The 13,509-nt window shown below is 33.2% G+C and overlaps 1 protein-coding gene across 1 annotated transcript in view; it reads left to right on the top strand.

Moving 5' to 3' along the window:
* The first annotated feature begins 12,053 nt into the window (after window positions 1-12,053).
* LOC118189348 (glycine receptor subunit alpha-2-like) overlaps window positions 12,054-13,509 on the top strand; it is a 40,949-nt gene continuing 39,493 nt past the window's right edge. Inside the window, exon 1 of the mRNA XM_035359929.2 lies at window positions 12,054-12,166. Within this exon, the coding sequence (XP_035215820.2) occupies window positions 12,054-12,166 (113 nt within the window). The remainder of the gene's footprint in view (window positions 12,167-13,509) is intronic.

The raw sequence follows: 13,509 nt of genomic DNA, 5'->3' as shown, positions 1-13,509 counted from the left end.
AGGCGGTTGCTAGTTTTTCATCTCTCCGGCTTCCCCAAAAAAATCCTAATGTCTCTACAGTGGCGCCCGAACTAAAAAGGTGTTGGATGAGGTATATCCACACCCAGAATTTAGCGATTGGGTCCTCTTAAAAAAAAGTCGCCCTTTAAAAAGGGGAGTAATGTAAGGCATTTCTCTCGCTTTCCTAGCGTGTCTTCGTGGTGTGGTGGTTCTGCACACTGGGCCGGTATTCCAGAGGTCCGTCGTTCCATTCCCGGGGAAGGCAGTTGCTAATTTTTCATCTTTCCTGCTTCCAAAAAAATTACCTAATGTCTCTATACCGAAATTTAAAAAAAAAATTCGTTTCCGTAATTAATATATATATATATATATATATATATATATATACAATTTTACCCATATTTATAATAGGGTTTGTAATCTGTAAGTAATTATACATGTAATTTATACATTTTTTATAAAAAAATATACGTTATTTAGAATTTAGCAAATATTCTAAAAATGCTAATCCATTGAAAAAATCTTTTCCATGACTAAATAAATTTTTAAAAACGTCAGAAAAAATAGCAGTTAAAATTAATAACAAAATAACAAGAATAAATCATCAATCATATCAATATTTTTAATGTACAGCATTTAGAAACAACTTAGTAAAATACATATGAAAATTAAATAATGTACACGTTTCAGATGTGCAATGTCAAAAAATTAAAACTGGTAAATTTGAGAACAAATATCTTCAGAATGTTTGACAACGGAAGTCCTCCGGACAATGCAGAATGAATGTCCTCAGGATGTGAAATTGGTGAAGTCCTCAGGACATCTGAGAATCAACATCTTCACTACATCCTCTCATATCTCGGGACATAGCGACTTAAATAAGACATCCTCAGGATGTTAAATTACGATCTCCTCAGGACATCTGAGAATCAACATCCTCAGGACATCCTAAGTATGTACTGGGATATTGCGACTTAAATAGGACATCATGAGGATGTTTTGTGCTATGGGGGATTGTTATTGTCTGGGAACTTCGGACATCCACGATAGTCGCGGTGTGTCCGACTTGCATACAGTTGCAACACTTGACTGTTTCTAATCGTTTAGCGGAGCATTCTGTAGTTTTGTGTGGCCCAGCACATTTGACACATCTAGGTTTCAACTTACAAAAATTCTAGATGCACCTGGAAAAGGGGCATTGGCGCTTTCGTTTTTATTCTGTGCATCTGGGCTACTTGCTTAACTTTATATCCTAAGTTATACAATTCATCTGAGATTTCCTCTTTAGGGCAGTCAATCGGCAACCCGCGATTACAATTTTAATTGGCTTATCTAGATTAGTTAAGATGACATAATGGTCAATTTGTTTAGAATCCAGATATCTGGTAATTTCCCTGTGGTCATCTGCGGTGGTAGAGAAAATCTTTAAAAATTCACCATTAACTTTGGCTGCGAAGTCACGTTTAGTTTCCGTTTTTAACATTTTAAGAAAGTCACTATATTTGACCTCTGGTTTTACTATTGTTGGTCTCACCTTTGGGGGTTGGACAACATTAATATCATTACTAGGTCCAGTTTGGGTAACCATAGAATCATCTAATATTTGGGCATCATCATAATCATTATTATTAACGTTATTGCATAACAATTTCTCAAATTTGTTAGTCAAAGGAATATCAGTATTACTTTTAACAATTTTCATTGCACGTGAGGCATTTCCAGGCAAAATAAAGCCATCCTCATCCCTTGCGTCATCGATTGATCTTTTACTTACCTTTTTAAATAATCGTTTAGCTTTTGGTTTAATCTTATCATTAACAACATTAGTCATATTAGCATTTTCAGAGTTAACATTCACAGCATTATCATTAGTAGCCCTAGCATTTTGATCAAATCTTTGCAATACAACATCCTTAACAGAAATATTTTAGCATTCGGATTCAAATTACCATAATATTCGCACTTACCTTTTAGAACATTCAGGAGACATTCTGGGATAGTTCTTGTTTTCTGGAAGCTCGACTCTATGATAGTTCTGGTATCCTCATCTTGTATCAGCTGAAGGTTCATAGCACACATATGTCCTTTCGAATTAATATCCTTAGTAATCGCTTCGCACAAATGCATTGCATTGGTTAAATAATTTAATCCGTAATCCTCTTTATTAATTAGGTTGATCCAATTTTCGTCAAGAACAACATTTCCGTAAGCGATAACATCCTCCGTAAAACTGATAACTAAGTTTTGAACGGTAGTTTCCAATGGATAAGCGGGGGAAATTCTTTTCCCTTCACGACTAAATATCACAAATTGCAGAAACACACCCCACAAAATCGTACATTCACATTAAATCACAAAATTCAAATAATATTGTAATCCAAGAGATCTAGTGTATTCCAACTCTGAAATGAAACGTCGAATTACATTTACAAACATCGAATGCTATACTCATGTCTGTATCTCATGTCCGGAATACTAGGACACTCATAATACATAATGATTAGGGTTACTACTCATCGCATTCCCAGATGTCGCGTCACTGTTCCAAAGAAAATGTATATATACATAGACTTTCTTTGACTGTAAAAAAAGAAAGGGGCCGTGAGCCATAAAAACTGAATTAGAAATGATTTATCACTTTGTTCTATTGTTGTAAATCTCAGCATTAGTCGATAGGTAAGTCTGCTTGTCGTAGCTCAATCCTTGTGTTCTTGTCATTGTGCAGACACCCACAAGTGGACTGTTTCAGAAACGAGATTGTAGTGAAATGGGTTGCCACACAATGGAGGTATGATTGGCCCCCATTCTTTACTATTTAGTTTATTTTCTTCTTTTCCCAGAATGTTAGTATGAGCCAGCACTAAGTATTGAATGCGTTGGTTACTGGCTAACTTCTCGATTAATAATTTCTGAATCTGTGTGTGTGGCTTTGCCCTCTTCAGATAGCGGCGCTGTCAGAGACCAAGACGCTGTATATTAAGATATTATAACTTGAATAATTCGGCGAAAGACTGCTTGCCAAAGCTGTTAATTTTGCTAGGTATTTTGAATTGCTGTGTTCCAGTCTCTGCTTCCGGGATATACAAATTGATCTCCGTCTACGTGATAATACTACAGCCGATATTTGACTCTGTTTTAAAGCTATTCGAGTAGACAGAAATATTTCGTTGCAATTACGCTAGTGGATTGAAGAATATGCTCTGCTGTTAAGTTGCGTTGGGCGGTTACGGGAGAAAACATCACAGACGAAAGTGTCGCGGAAAAAAAATGCAAAGCGAAAATATCGCCATGCAAAACATCGCGGGAGGGGAAAAAAAAAAAAAAAAAGAGCAAGGAAATAACATTGCAGTTCTAAAACTATCATGATAAAAAATAAAGTATCTACAAATTATCGTATGACGATAACATTGCAGACATGTGTTTTTCCGGTTTTAAAGGTTGTAAATGTGTATTCGCATAAGGAGCTTTCAGCGCAAAAAGGAATGAGAAAATTTTTACCTCTGTTTTCCATATGTTTGGATTAATTAACAGATTTTGCTAAAAAAGCAAGAAGGAAACTTAAGCATTCAAAAACTGAAAAGGAGCAGAAAATCAATACTACGTATAGCAAGTAATAGAATTTTAAATTTATGTACTTAAAAGTCAATTTTCAATTAATCTCTTTTATGGAAGTTGTATTCGCAGTTTTTCTTCAAAAATATTGTCTAAAAAATTAGAAAAGAGAAGTTGACTAATTGCATGAATTTACCAATAATAAAATTGTTTAATTAATTATCAATTTATAAAATTATTTTCTTTCACTTTGTTAATCTGATATACTTTTAGTAAAAATTAAATCTTGATTTGCTTTAATTAGTTAAACACTTTTAATGTGGAACGCGAGTAACTGCATGAACTTACCTATATTAAAATTGTATAATTAGTTATAAATGGTAAAATTATTTTCTTTCACTTTGTTAATCTGAGTCTCTTAATAAAAATTAAATCTTGTTTTGCTTCAATTAGTTAAATAATTTCAATGCAGGTAATCTCATTCAGTTACTCATCTTTCTTTTTTTAATATCTTTACTATACATTTTTCATGAAAAACTACCAATATAACTTCATAAAAGAGGTTAATTAAATTATGATAGTTAATAGCTAAGCACATAAGCTTAAAATTCTATTAACTGCTATATGTAGGGTTAATTCTCTACACATTTTCAGTTTTTTAATGCCTAAGTTTCTTTCTTTCTTTTTCAGTAACAAATTATTAATTAATTCAAAATTTTGAAATATAGAGGAAAAAAAAATTCCTCATTCCTTCTTGTGCTTACAAATCCTTATGAGAATACACGTTTGCAACTAAAAACCTGAAAAATACACGTCTGCGATCTTATCATCATAGGACGATTTGTAGTGCTTTATTTCCTATCACGATATTTTTTATTACTATGTTTTAAAACTGCGAGGTTTTTGAATTACTTTATGTTCGACGACGAAGTTTTATACCACGATGTCTTAGAAGTGCGATGTTTCCTTCTTGTTTTCTTTTCTCCCATGATGTTTTGTACGACGACGCTTTCGCCTTGCGTTGCGTTAATCTGCTATGCTGCTGCTGTAATGTTTTCGGAGAACACCCGTTGGGCAGGGCGGCAGAGAATCAATGGACTGTGATTTTTTACGGTAGAAGTGATATTAAATTAATCTCAATCAATTTATTGTCGTATTAAGATTTGCTGTTTTGAATATCATGGCCTCTTGCTACGATACTGAAGGTCAGATGGTGTAGGAGACCTGCTGTAACTTGGAGAGCTGCAGCGGAGATAATATGATAAGCTCTGCGTATCAGCAAAAGCTGTTGTCATTTCTCTGTGAGCAGATTTCTCCTCGTGTGCAAGGTCAATTTCTATACCAAAATATAGGCTCGATTGTGCACTAATGTCTTTGTAACTGTTTAATGCCATACTCTGGGCATGGTGAAGAAATAACCCGTTTTAATGATGACATCTATTGCACAATATTGTTCAGCTGCCAGTTCTGTGTTTCAAATAGAGTTTATGTGTCATCCATAATAGACGGTTGTTTATTATGAAACCTATGTATTTGAATTCAGTGACATTTTTATGGGTAGGGACAGAAGCTTTAGGCTCAGGTTCAGTCCTTGTACTTCATTGCAACTTATCGTTATCGTCCATGTTTTCTGAGTCAAGACCTGAAACTTATGTTCTCTTAAAATATCTTCCATGATGGCATCTCTTCATTTAGATAGCTAGGCCTAGAGTGCTTTGCCATAATTTAAATAATCAAAGTTTGTTTATGTAAATAAGGAGATTAGATTAATTATATTTAAAAGGAAGACCTTAATTCCGAGAATTAAAAATATTTTTTGAGTTCTTTGTATATTTTCCAAAAGTGTACTAACGTCACCAAACTAGAATAAAAGTTCATTAAGATGAAAATGGATAAAAATCGAAAAATTTACATTTTTTAAAACAAAATTCCCAAAATTTAGTCAAAACAGTATTATAAAAAGCTTTTTATTTTAATTTAGAAAACTATTGAGGGATTCTATCCTGAATTTAAAGGGTGCGTTAAATAGGGCTGGTATATAAAAATCCTTTAAAAGTGCTTCAAAAGGTGGCAATGAATTTTTTAGTTAGCTAAGAGGCAAAAAATTTACATGGAACTAAATTGTGAGTTTCCAAAATATTATAAAGCACCGATTTTTATTTAAAGCGGGTACTGCCCATTTTAGCTTTGTAATAAGACCAGAAACGGTGGTTATTTCATAACGGAGGCACCTAATAGGCAGCCACCTTTACCTCCTTCGAAAGAACAGACAATTTGCATCATAGCTTTCTCCGGGATTCGAAACTGGGGGTCTTCGGTACGGCAGTCAGAGTCACTAATTACTTTTTCCGTCTGGGTGGCAAGCAATGAAATGTAACAGTTTGCTTAAGACTCACTTTCTGGAATCCAAGCCTACTCTTATTTTCCCTGAGAAGACATAAAGTAAAATGGCATGTGTTTAAACAGCGAGCGTAGAAAATATTTCCATGAAAACTTATATAAAATGAAATACTTAATAAGGAAAACCGAGATCAAAATTCTAATCGATTACTTTAGAACACTTTAAGACGCTAGAAAACGATGGAGGAGAGGTTAAATATTGAAACCAAATCGAAAAGTAAACAAAATAAAATAATAAAATAACATTCGAAAAGTAAAATAACAGTTTTTGTAAAATATAAAAAAGTCGTTGCTAAGAAGTAGTATCCGATACAAATTTGGCAATCGGATTTAAGTTAGTAAATATATATATATTGCTCGGTGGGAATTAAATAATGTTTAAAACTGCAAGAGTATACTTCCGTACATAGTTTAAAGAATTAGTTAATAAGCATAGAAAAGCAGCCAGCGAGTGGTAATTCAATTTTGTAGAATTATTACTATGATTTTGTCAATATGCAATTAGGATCACTTCACGGAGATTCGTGAAGATTATTTATGACTTTCATATTAGTTTCTACTTGGAGAACACAAATAAAACGATCTGCATCTCCTTTTGATTCGCCAACTGACTGACGAATGTCTGCGAACAAAGACGGTCGATATTTATTTCATAATGCCCATCTGATGTGCACATCTTCGAAAAGAGATGGTGACAAAACACGCGGGACTGTTGCATGTAATGATGTTATTCTCCTTTTACCAGAGTTTCCAGTTCTTTAAAGACAAGTCCCGAAGTAAAGAAATTAACTTTTACTTAGCTCTCTATCTTGTCTCATGATATCGTACAAGATAATTAAACTTAAAATTTAAATTCATGTACTAAAGCTTCGTCGTTAATACATATTCTCTATGAAATGTTATAGATGGTTAAATTTTACTTTCAAAAGTTCAGATTTCTTCAGAATGTAAGAGAAGTAATCTTTACATCTCTGAACGTCAAAAAAGTTCAGAAAAGTATACAAGCTATGTAATTCTAAATATGCATATCATATGCATATTTCAAGCTCCAAGTTTTACGAAAGCAGCAGCAGAAGAATAGCTTTTATTTTGCATTATTTACAAAGAAGTCCGAGCTTTGGTTATAATACATTACAACAAATGAGTTTACTCCATAAAACAAACGAGAAACAATACGAAATTCATATTTAAAATCAATAAGGTGTGTTAAAAATGGACTTAAAATCTGACATCTGTGCGATAAACTGTGAAAAGTTTGTTAAATGTTTACTCTGTGTAAATAAAATTTCGTGAGGAATATAGTGCTACTATACACTTTTTGCTTTTGGATCAAGTTGGAAAACAATGTAAATTAGACGATTTTACTTGGCCAATAAAAAAAAAGATGTTACGTCTTTCGGGTATCAAAGTGGCATATATTTCATGTTTAATCTTAAGGTAAGAAAACATTTCCTCCTCTATTTCTCTAACACATAGCGCTGTTCTTAAGCTAACTTTTGCATTTCTGTAATTGAAATAAATGATAATTTTTTCCTTGCAGTAATAAAATACTTGCAGCACGAATTTTCCTCAACAAGTGAAATTAAATTTCTCCAGGAATAATTTGAATTGAAAATATATTCTCATTATTCATGAGTATAGCAAAACGCAATAGCTATTAATAAGCAAATATAAATGTGCTTATAGCTAGTATAAAAGTGTACTAATACAAATATTCCCATACTAGGTATTAATACGTATTGTTATTAATTATAAAAGGTATATTTTATTTATTTATATTTTTAACATAAGATTCTGTGGTCTTTTTCTTTAAAAATTATTTCTGAAACTTTTAAAAAACCCTCTTTTTGATTTAAAGATTTTATTCTTATTTTAAATAGGTTTTATATATTAATGCTTTCTATTTTTAAGTTAAATTTTAAATCAACTTAATTTCCAATATTTTCTGTCCCTTTTCATTTTTCTAAAAAATTATAAAGTTATCTTTTCAACCAAAGTAAATGGGCTACTAACTATTAAGTTTCAATTAATTGCTTACCTTTATTTTTAAGATGCTCATTAAACATTTCATTTATCCTTATGTATAAACTAATAGGTGAATATTTTAAAACTATAAATGCTGCATTTGTATACGTTAAAATATTATTTGCTTGACATCCTACGCATGTGTAAGCACATTTCTGCATATGAGACAGATCATAACCTCAGCCAAATACTAACTTACGTTATCAGAAGTCCGTAACGAACAACAGATATTAGAAGGTATGGAAAAAATATTTATAATTAAGGGCAAAAGTAAAATGATATATTCGTAGGAAAAAAAATACGCGCAGAAAAAGCACTGTGATATTTCTCAGAAGAAATGACGTTGATTTGCAAATAAATAAATAGTTAATTGTGTCAAAACACAGAGGGAAGAAGATGCCTTCATTGAAAGGCTCATAGGAAAAGTAAAACACCCATTTGTCAAGAACCGCAACTTGGGTTATGCTACGATCGTTCAGCTGTTTTACCAATTCGGCCATTCGTGGGCAACCATTAAGTCTATGAATAAAGAAAACGAACAATAAAATGCAATATATATTCACCTTTAGTCTTCGTTGGAAAGCTAATTTTTGATTTATTATTCAATTCCTCTCACTGTGTTAATCTTTTCCTTATTGCCAGAATAATTTAACGAGAAAAGAAAGCTGTTTCCGTTAACTGACAAATATTTCAGTGTAAAAGAAATTTTGATTTTGTTCGGTATATAAGCGATAAGCGGTTTTTGCTTAGTTTAAAATTTCATAACGTAGACATTCAAGCGAGATTAACTAACGTACCCTAAGAAATAATTTTTTCGAGAATTATTCTGGTGGCAGAAAGATCAATCAAACGTTGCTGAAACTGCATAGAGGCTTTAAAAATATTCAAAATAAAATGAGGAACGAAAAGCGTAACTAAAATTATTTATTAGGAAAGAAAATGGACTAAAATTTACATGTTCTTTTGATATTTCATTTAGCATGGAGCCATTGACATTCACTGCCTTCATCAAGTTGCACTGAAAATAGTCGAGGGTTTTTTCTTAGTGTTTAGAAACGTATTTCTGTTCTCCATTTCTGAGATACATCCCGTCTAACCTTTTCTATTAGACTCTATTTCTAATTAAAATGAACACCAATTTTAGGTGCGAATTATTAACTACAAGCTCAATATATTTATTTAAGATGCTATTTTTATAATTATTGATATGCATGGCAATAACCATTTGTCTCTTGCAAATGATGTTTTATAGAACTACCTTTACCTTTCAAGACAGCGGGGATTCGCTTTGTCATTGAAAGTATTAACTTTTGCACTAATTTGGTGCAGCTTTATTTCAGTATTTAAATACGTCTACTCTTAATACTATCCTTAGACGAGGGTTTCGTTTCCATCAATGAATATATGAACGAATTTTACATTTTTTTCTACAGGATTCAGTTTCAAGCTAGTTTACAAGTCACTCAGTGGTATCTGTGCCATATAATCTCTATCACTTCTTAAAAACCGTTTCTCAGCAGCACTCCAGAGTATCTTCATACCCATCACCATTTACAGTTACCTATCACCATTTACAGAATCAATTAGGGTTTATAAAATAGATTTTATAAACCCTAAGTGATGCCAAACTACTTTAAATCGTGATTCCAAACTTATGATTATTAACACACGATATGACACAGTCTTTACGAAATGTTTCCTGAATCTTGAGTTTCCGGAACGTGATCTGAAGCCTCTTTATAACTGATATATATATATATATATAATATATATATATATATATACATACATACATTGCGTGATATCTATATATATGTGTGTGGGTAAGAAAAATAAAGAATATGTAAAAGATTAAATTAGTAGCGAAAATTAATTCCCTTTTGTGTACTAAAAATAGTAACCTCTATTTGCACTGCGTCATTTCGAGAAAAGTCTATGTTATATGACTCTTACATAATTCTGATGATGTAAATGGAACTGAAACCCAAAATTTAACCGATCACATATTAGCTGTACTTTGTGCACCTAGCTTGTATAAATAACTAATAACTGCATAGTCTCTCTCTTTTTCGCCTCATCGCCTGCGTGGTGACAGCTTGTTGCTTAGCCTCTGCTAGCTATTCCCCATTAACTGAAATGTAATTGCATATTTAAAATTATGGGGCGCGTTTAGCATCCCTAATCTTCTACAATCAAGAAATTCGTCATTCAAGAATAAATGATGTTTAATTATCAAGCTGATCCTAGTTCTAAAAGGTCTCATCAACGTCTATCTACATCTCGTTCCTTTGAGCTACGGACTCCAAGACAACTGCGGCATATCTTCACTCTTCAATTCTTTTTTCGAATAATTGCCATATCACGCCATATGATTGTTGTTTTTCTACCTTCCTGCCACGATGAATCTACAACCGCCCTCGGCGCTACTTTCGAATTGCATCTCACATCCTTATGAACTTTCTTAAATTGGGACATACCCGCCTTGGTATATATCCATGCTATTAAAAAAAGATAAGTTACTTTTTCAACGTGTTCTATCCAGGATGACGCTCTCAAGCCTAGGTGCCTGCGACAGTATGAATTAGTACACCAGCGAAGTGTAAGAAGGTATTTTTTGACTCTACAATATGCTTCTCATTTAAACATACTCTTGTTAGCTGGGAAAAGTTTAAAAGAACTTAATCTTAAACCTTATGTAAACAATTTTGAAATATTATCCTAAGACCTTAGACCATGCTAGAAAATCAACTGACATGAAAGACAAAATAGTATACGGCAACTTCTGGTAAAAATTGTGTAGCCTTATAAGTTTTACTATTTTATAAGATTTTGAGGATATATTTAAAATTTTAAGAATTTTTTCCTGTTCCTGCACAGTTAGTTGTATTTTCCGTTTCTGTAAAAAGTAAAACATTTAATTATAAATGGTATTTTGTTTTTTGTAAGGTAAAATACTAAATCTTTTGTAAAATATTTGTAGCTCACATAGCACCTTGTTTCAGATGACGCATATCGGAATTATAATTACAGCTTGCTTCTTTTTTATTTTTTGATAACAACATTGGTGTTTTTTAGTTTTATACGGATATCTGAAGCTGAAAATTGGAGAAAACTAAATTTTGTGGATCAAAAGTCAGTTGTAATGAATGATCAAAATGTGTTAATGAGGCACGGTGTCAATGAAGTGGTAAAGAGTGCAGCTATTCTCAAAAGCACAGTTCTGTGTGTACATAAGGATTGGCTCAAAACAAATTGGATTGAAAATTAAAAGAAAAATTAATGACGAAAACCATTTTGACAAGTTTTGACAGATGACTAATTACTTGCCATAAAGGAAATTGAAAATATGACATATGAAAATTCTTCCCCTCTATTAATAACAAACTACACGCGTAAAATTTTCAATGAACTTTATATTTAGAGAACTTTATCAAATGCATTTATGAAATAGAGCTTCAAGTCATAGTAAGACAAAACTAGCATATCATGCTAACAATCGTAGCATTCAGTTTCACCTTTATTTCTACTGGTCACTACTTGAAGTGACCTCCGACCAGGGTGTTAGCCACACGGAGTTTAGACTGGGACGTTAGCCAACTTGTTGGAAGATAAACTAGGACTATGAAAGTGAGATGAGTTCTGTTGAACTAACCGCATATAGTCTGAGATGAGTTCTGTTGAACTAACCGCATATAGTCTGAGATGAGTTCTGTTGAACTAACCGCATATAGTCTGGAAACTAGTTACCGATGATAGCACATATTACACGCATCGCTAATAATAAGGGAAAGACAAAATTCTAACAGCGTTGTATGAGCAGTTAAATTAACCTAGTGCACAAGCTTATGTAGGGGGGCATATCATCTAGCCATATGGGCAGTTGGTAAAGAAATAATCAAATTGAAAATAGACATATCAATACTCAACAATGCACAAAGTTGATATAGGTAACAGAGTTGACTATAGAGGAGAGTTCGCCACTGCATTCCTCTTGCTGGGGGAAACTTACAATGTGGGCATGTTTGGGGCAGGCTGCATATGGCTTAACATGTCTGAGTAGACAGTGGCGATATATAATGACTGAGCAAATTTTATTTTATGTAGATCTGTTACTACTAGTGTTAGCGGCTCATGCTGACCAGTGTGTAGAAACTGGTTTTTTAATGGGATATCCTGATGCCTGTGGGTGGTAAAATACATAGTGTTCCATTGTTCCCTCCCTACCGCAAGCACAAAGATCTGTGCAAATGTACCGTGGAGCACTGCAAATGTAACGTGGAGGAGTGGACCGTGTTCAGAGAAGTATTGCGTCAGTGAAGAGATCCTGCTGCTTAACTTTGTTATCACCTTTCGAAAGAACAGGAACGCCCTGCGATTCATTCTGGCTGAGAGCCATCTCGAGCATGTGCTCCTGAGTGGTCCGTTTAAGATATGATGTTGAGAGGAGAGTTTAAATCACTTCATCTCGGACATATCTTGCTGCCTGCTTCGCCAGATCGTGAATGAATTCAGTTCTGGTGATACCCTTGTGGCATATGCAAATGAGCTTCTGCTACATGTGCTCGATATAGCTTGGAGGCTAGACGCCGAGTCACCAAAAATCGTGGTATTCGGTACATGCTTGGTTGCGTAGCAAATTGCAGCATGCAGGGCTGTTGCTTCCGATTGGAAAAATGAAGTGATATTTGTAATGGTAACTTTCTTTTCTATTACCTAGTCTAAGAGCGGTAATCCTGCAAAACCTTCAAGCGCTGCCGCTGATGTTGTACGATCCGCTCCTTTATTTTTACTTTATTTTTACTAGATGGCATTGACTGATATTATGAAAAGTTCCCTTGATCGTGCATTAAAAGCATTTTTTTGGCAAAATCTTTCTGCAATACTTTTTGAAAATGGCAAAGCTCTGAGCTTTATAAAATGAAAATAAAAAATTTTCATGGTTATTATTACCAAATCTTTTAATTTTTTCAAACTATTGTAAAGATTATTTCTTTGTCATAAATTCACTAAGCAGTCGATCATTCGTATACCCTGCTGAGAAAATATCAAATTCTGCAAATTATAAGTCATTTATCACGATTAAATACTAGAGTGTCATTAAATAAGAAGACGAAGTTCATTCAAGCTTGCCGATTTGATTTTAATTTTTATTATTTGCTGAAAAAAATTTCACTGCCATAAACTAGTAGTCCAATTAATTAGGAATTCAATGTATTTTAAAGCGCCCCGGATACTAGGCTGGTGATAAATGTTAACTGCGTCTTCAGGTTTTGAGAAATAAGTAGGCTTCTCAATCTTATAACATACACAGCTTTAATTCACTTTTTCAAAATCTAATCTATCTGCTGACTATTTCGGATGTGATGTTCCAGGAAGTCTATTCGACATCTTATATTTTTATTCCATTCTTTCGAAACGAAAAGATTTTGCATTGCGCAGACTATGTTTATAATTTTATAGAGACATTTTAGGCATTTTATTTCGGAGCAGGAGGTGTGAAAACTAAGCAGTGCATTCACCGGGAATCAAATT

This window comes from Stegodyphus dumicola, chromosome X1 (assembly GCF_044657685.1).
Source record: "Stegodyphus dumicola isolate Sdum_Otavi_A_Nest chromosome X1, ASM4465768v1".
Lineage (NCBI taxonomy): Eukaryota > Metazoa > Arthropoda > Arachnida > Araneae > Eresidae > Stegodyphus > Stegodyphus dumicola.
The sequence above is the reverse complement of the archived record's forward strand: the minus strand, read 5'-3'. Positions and strand labels throughout refer to the sequence as shown.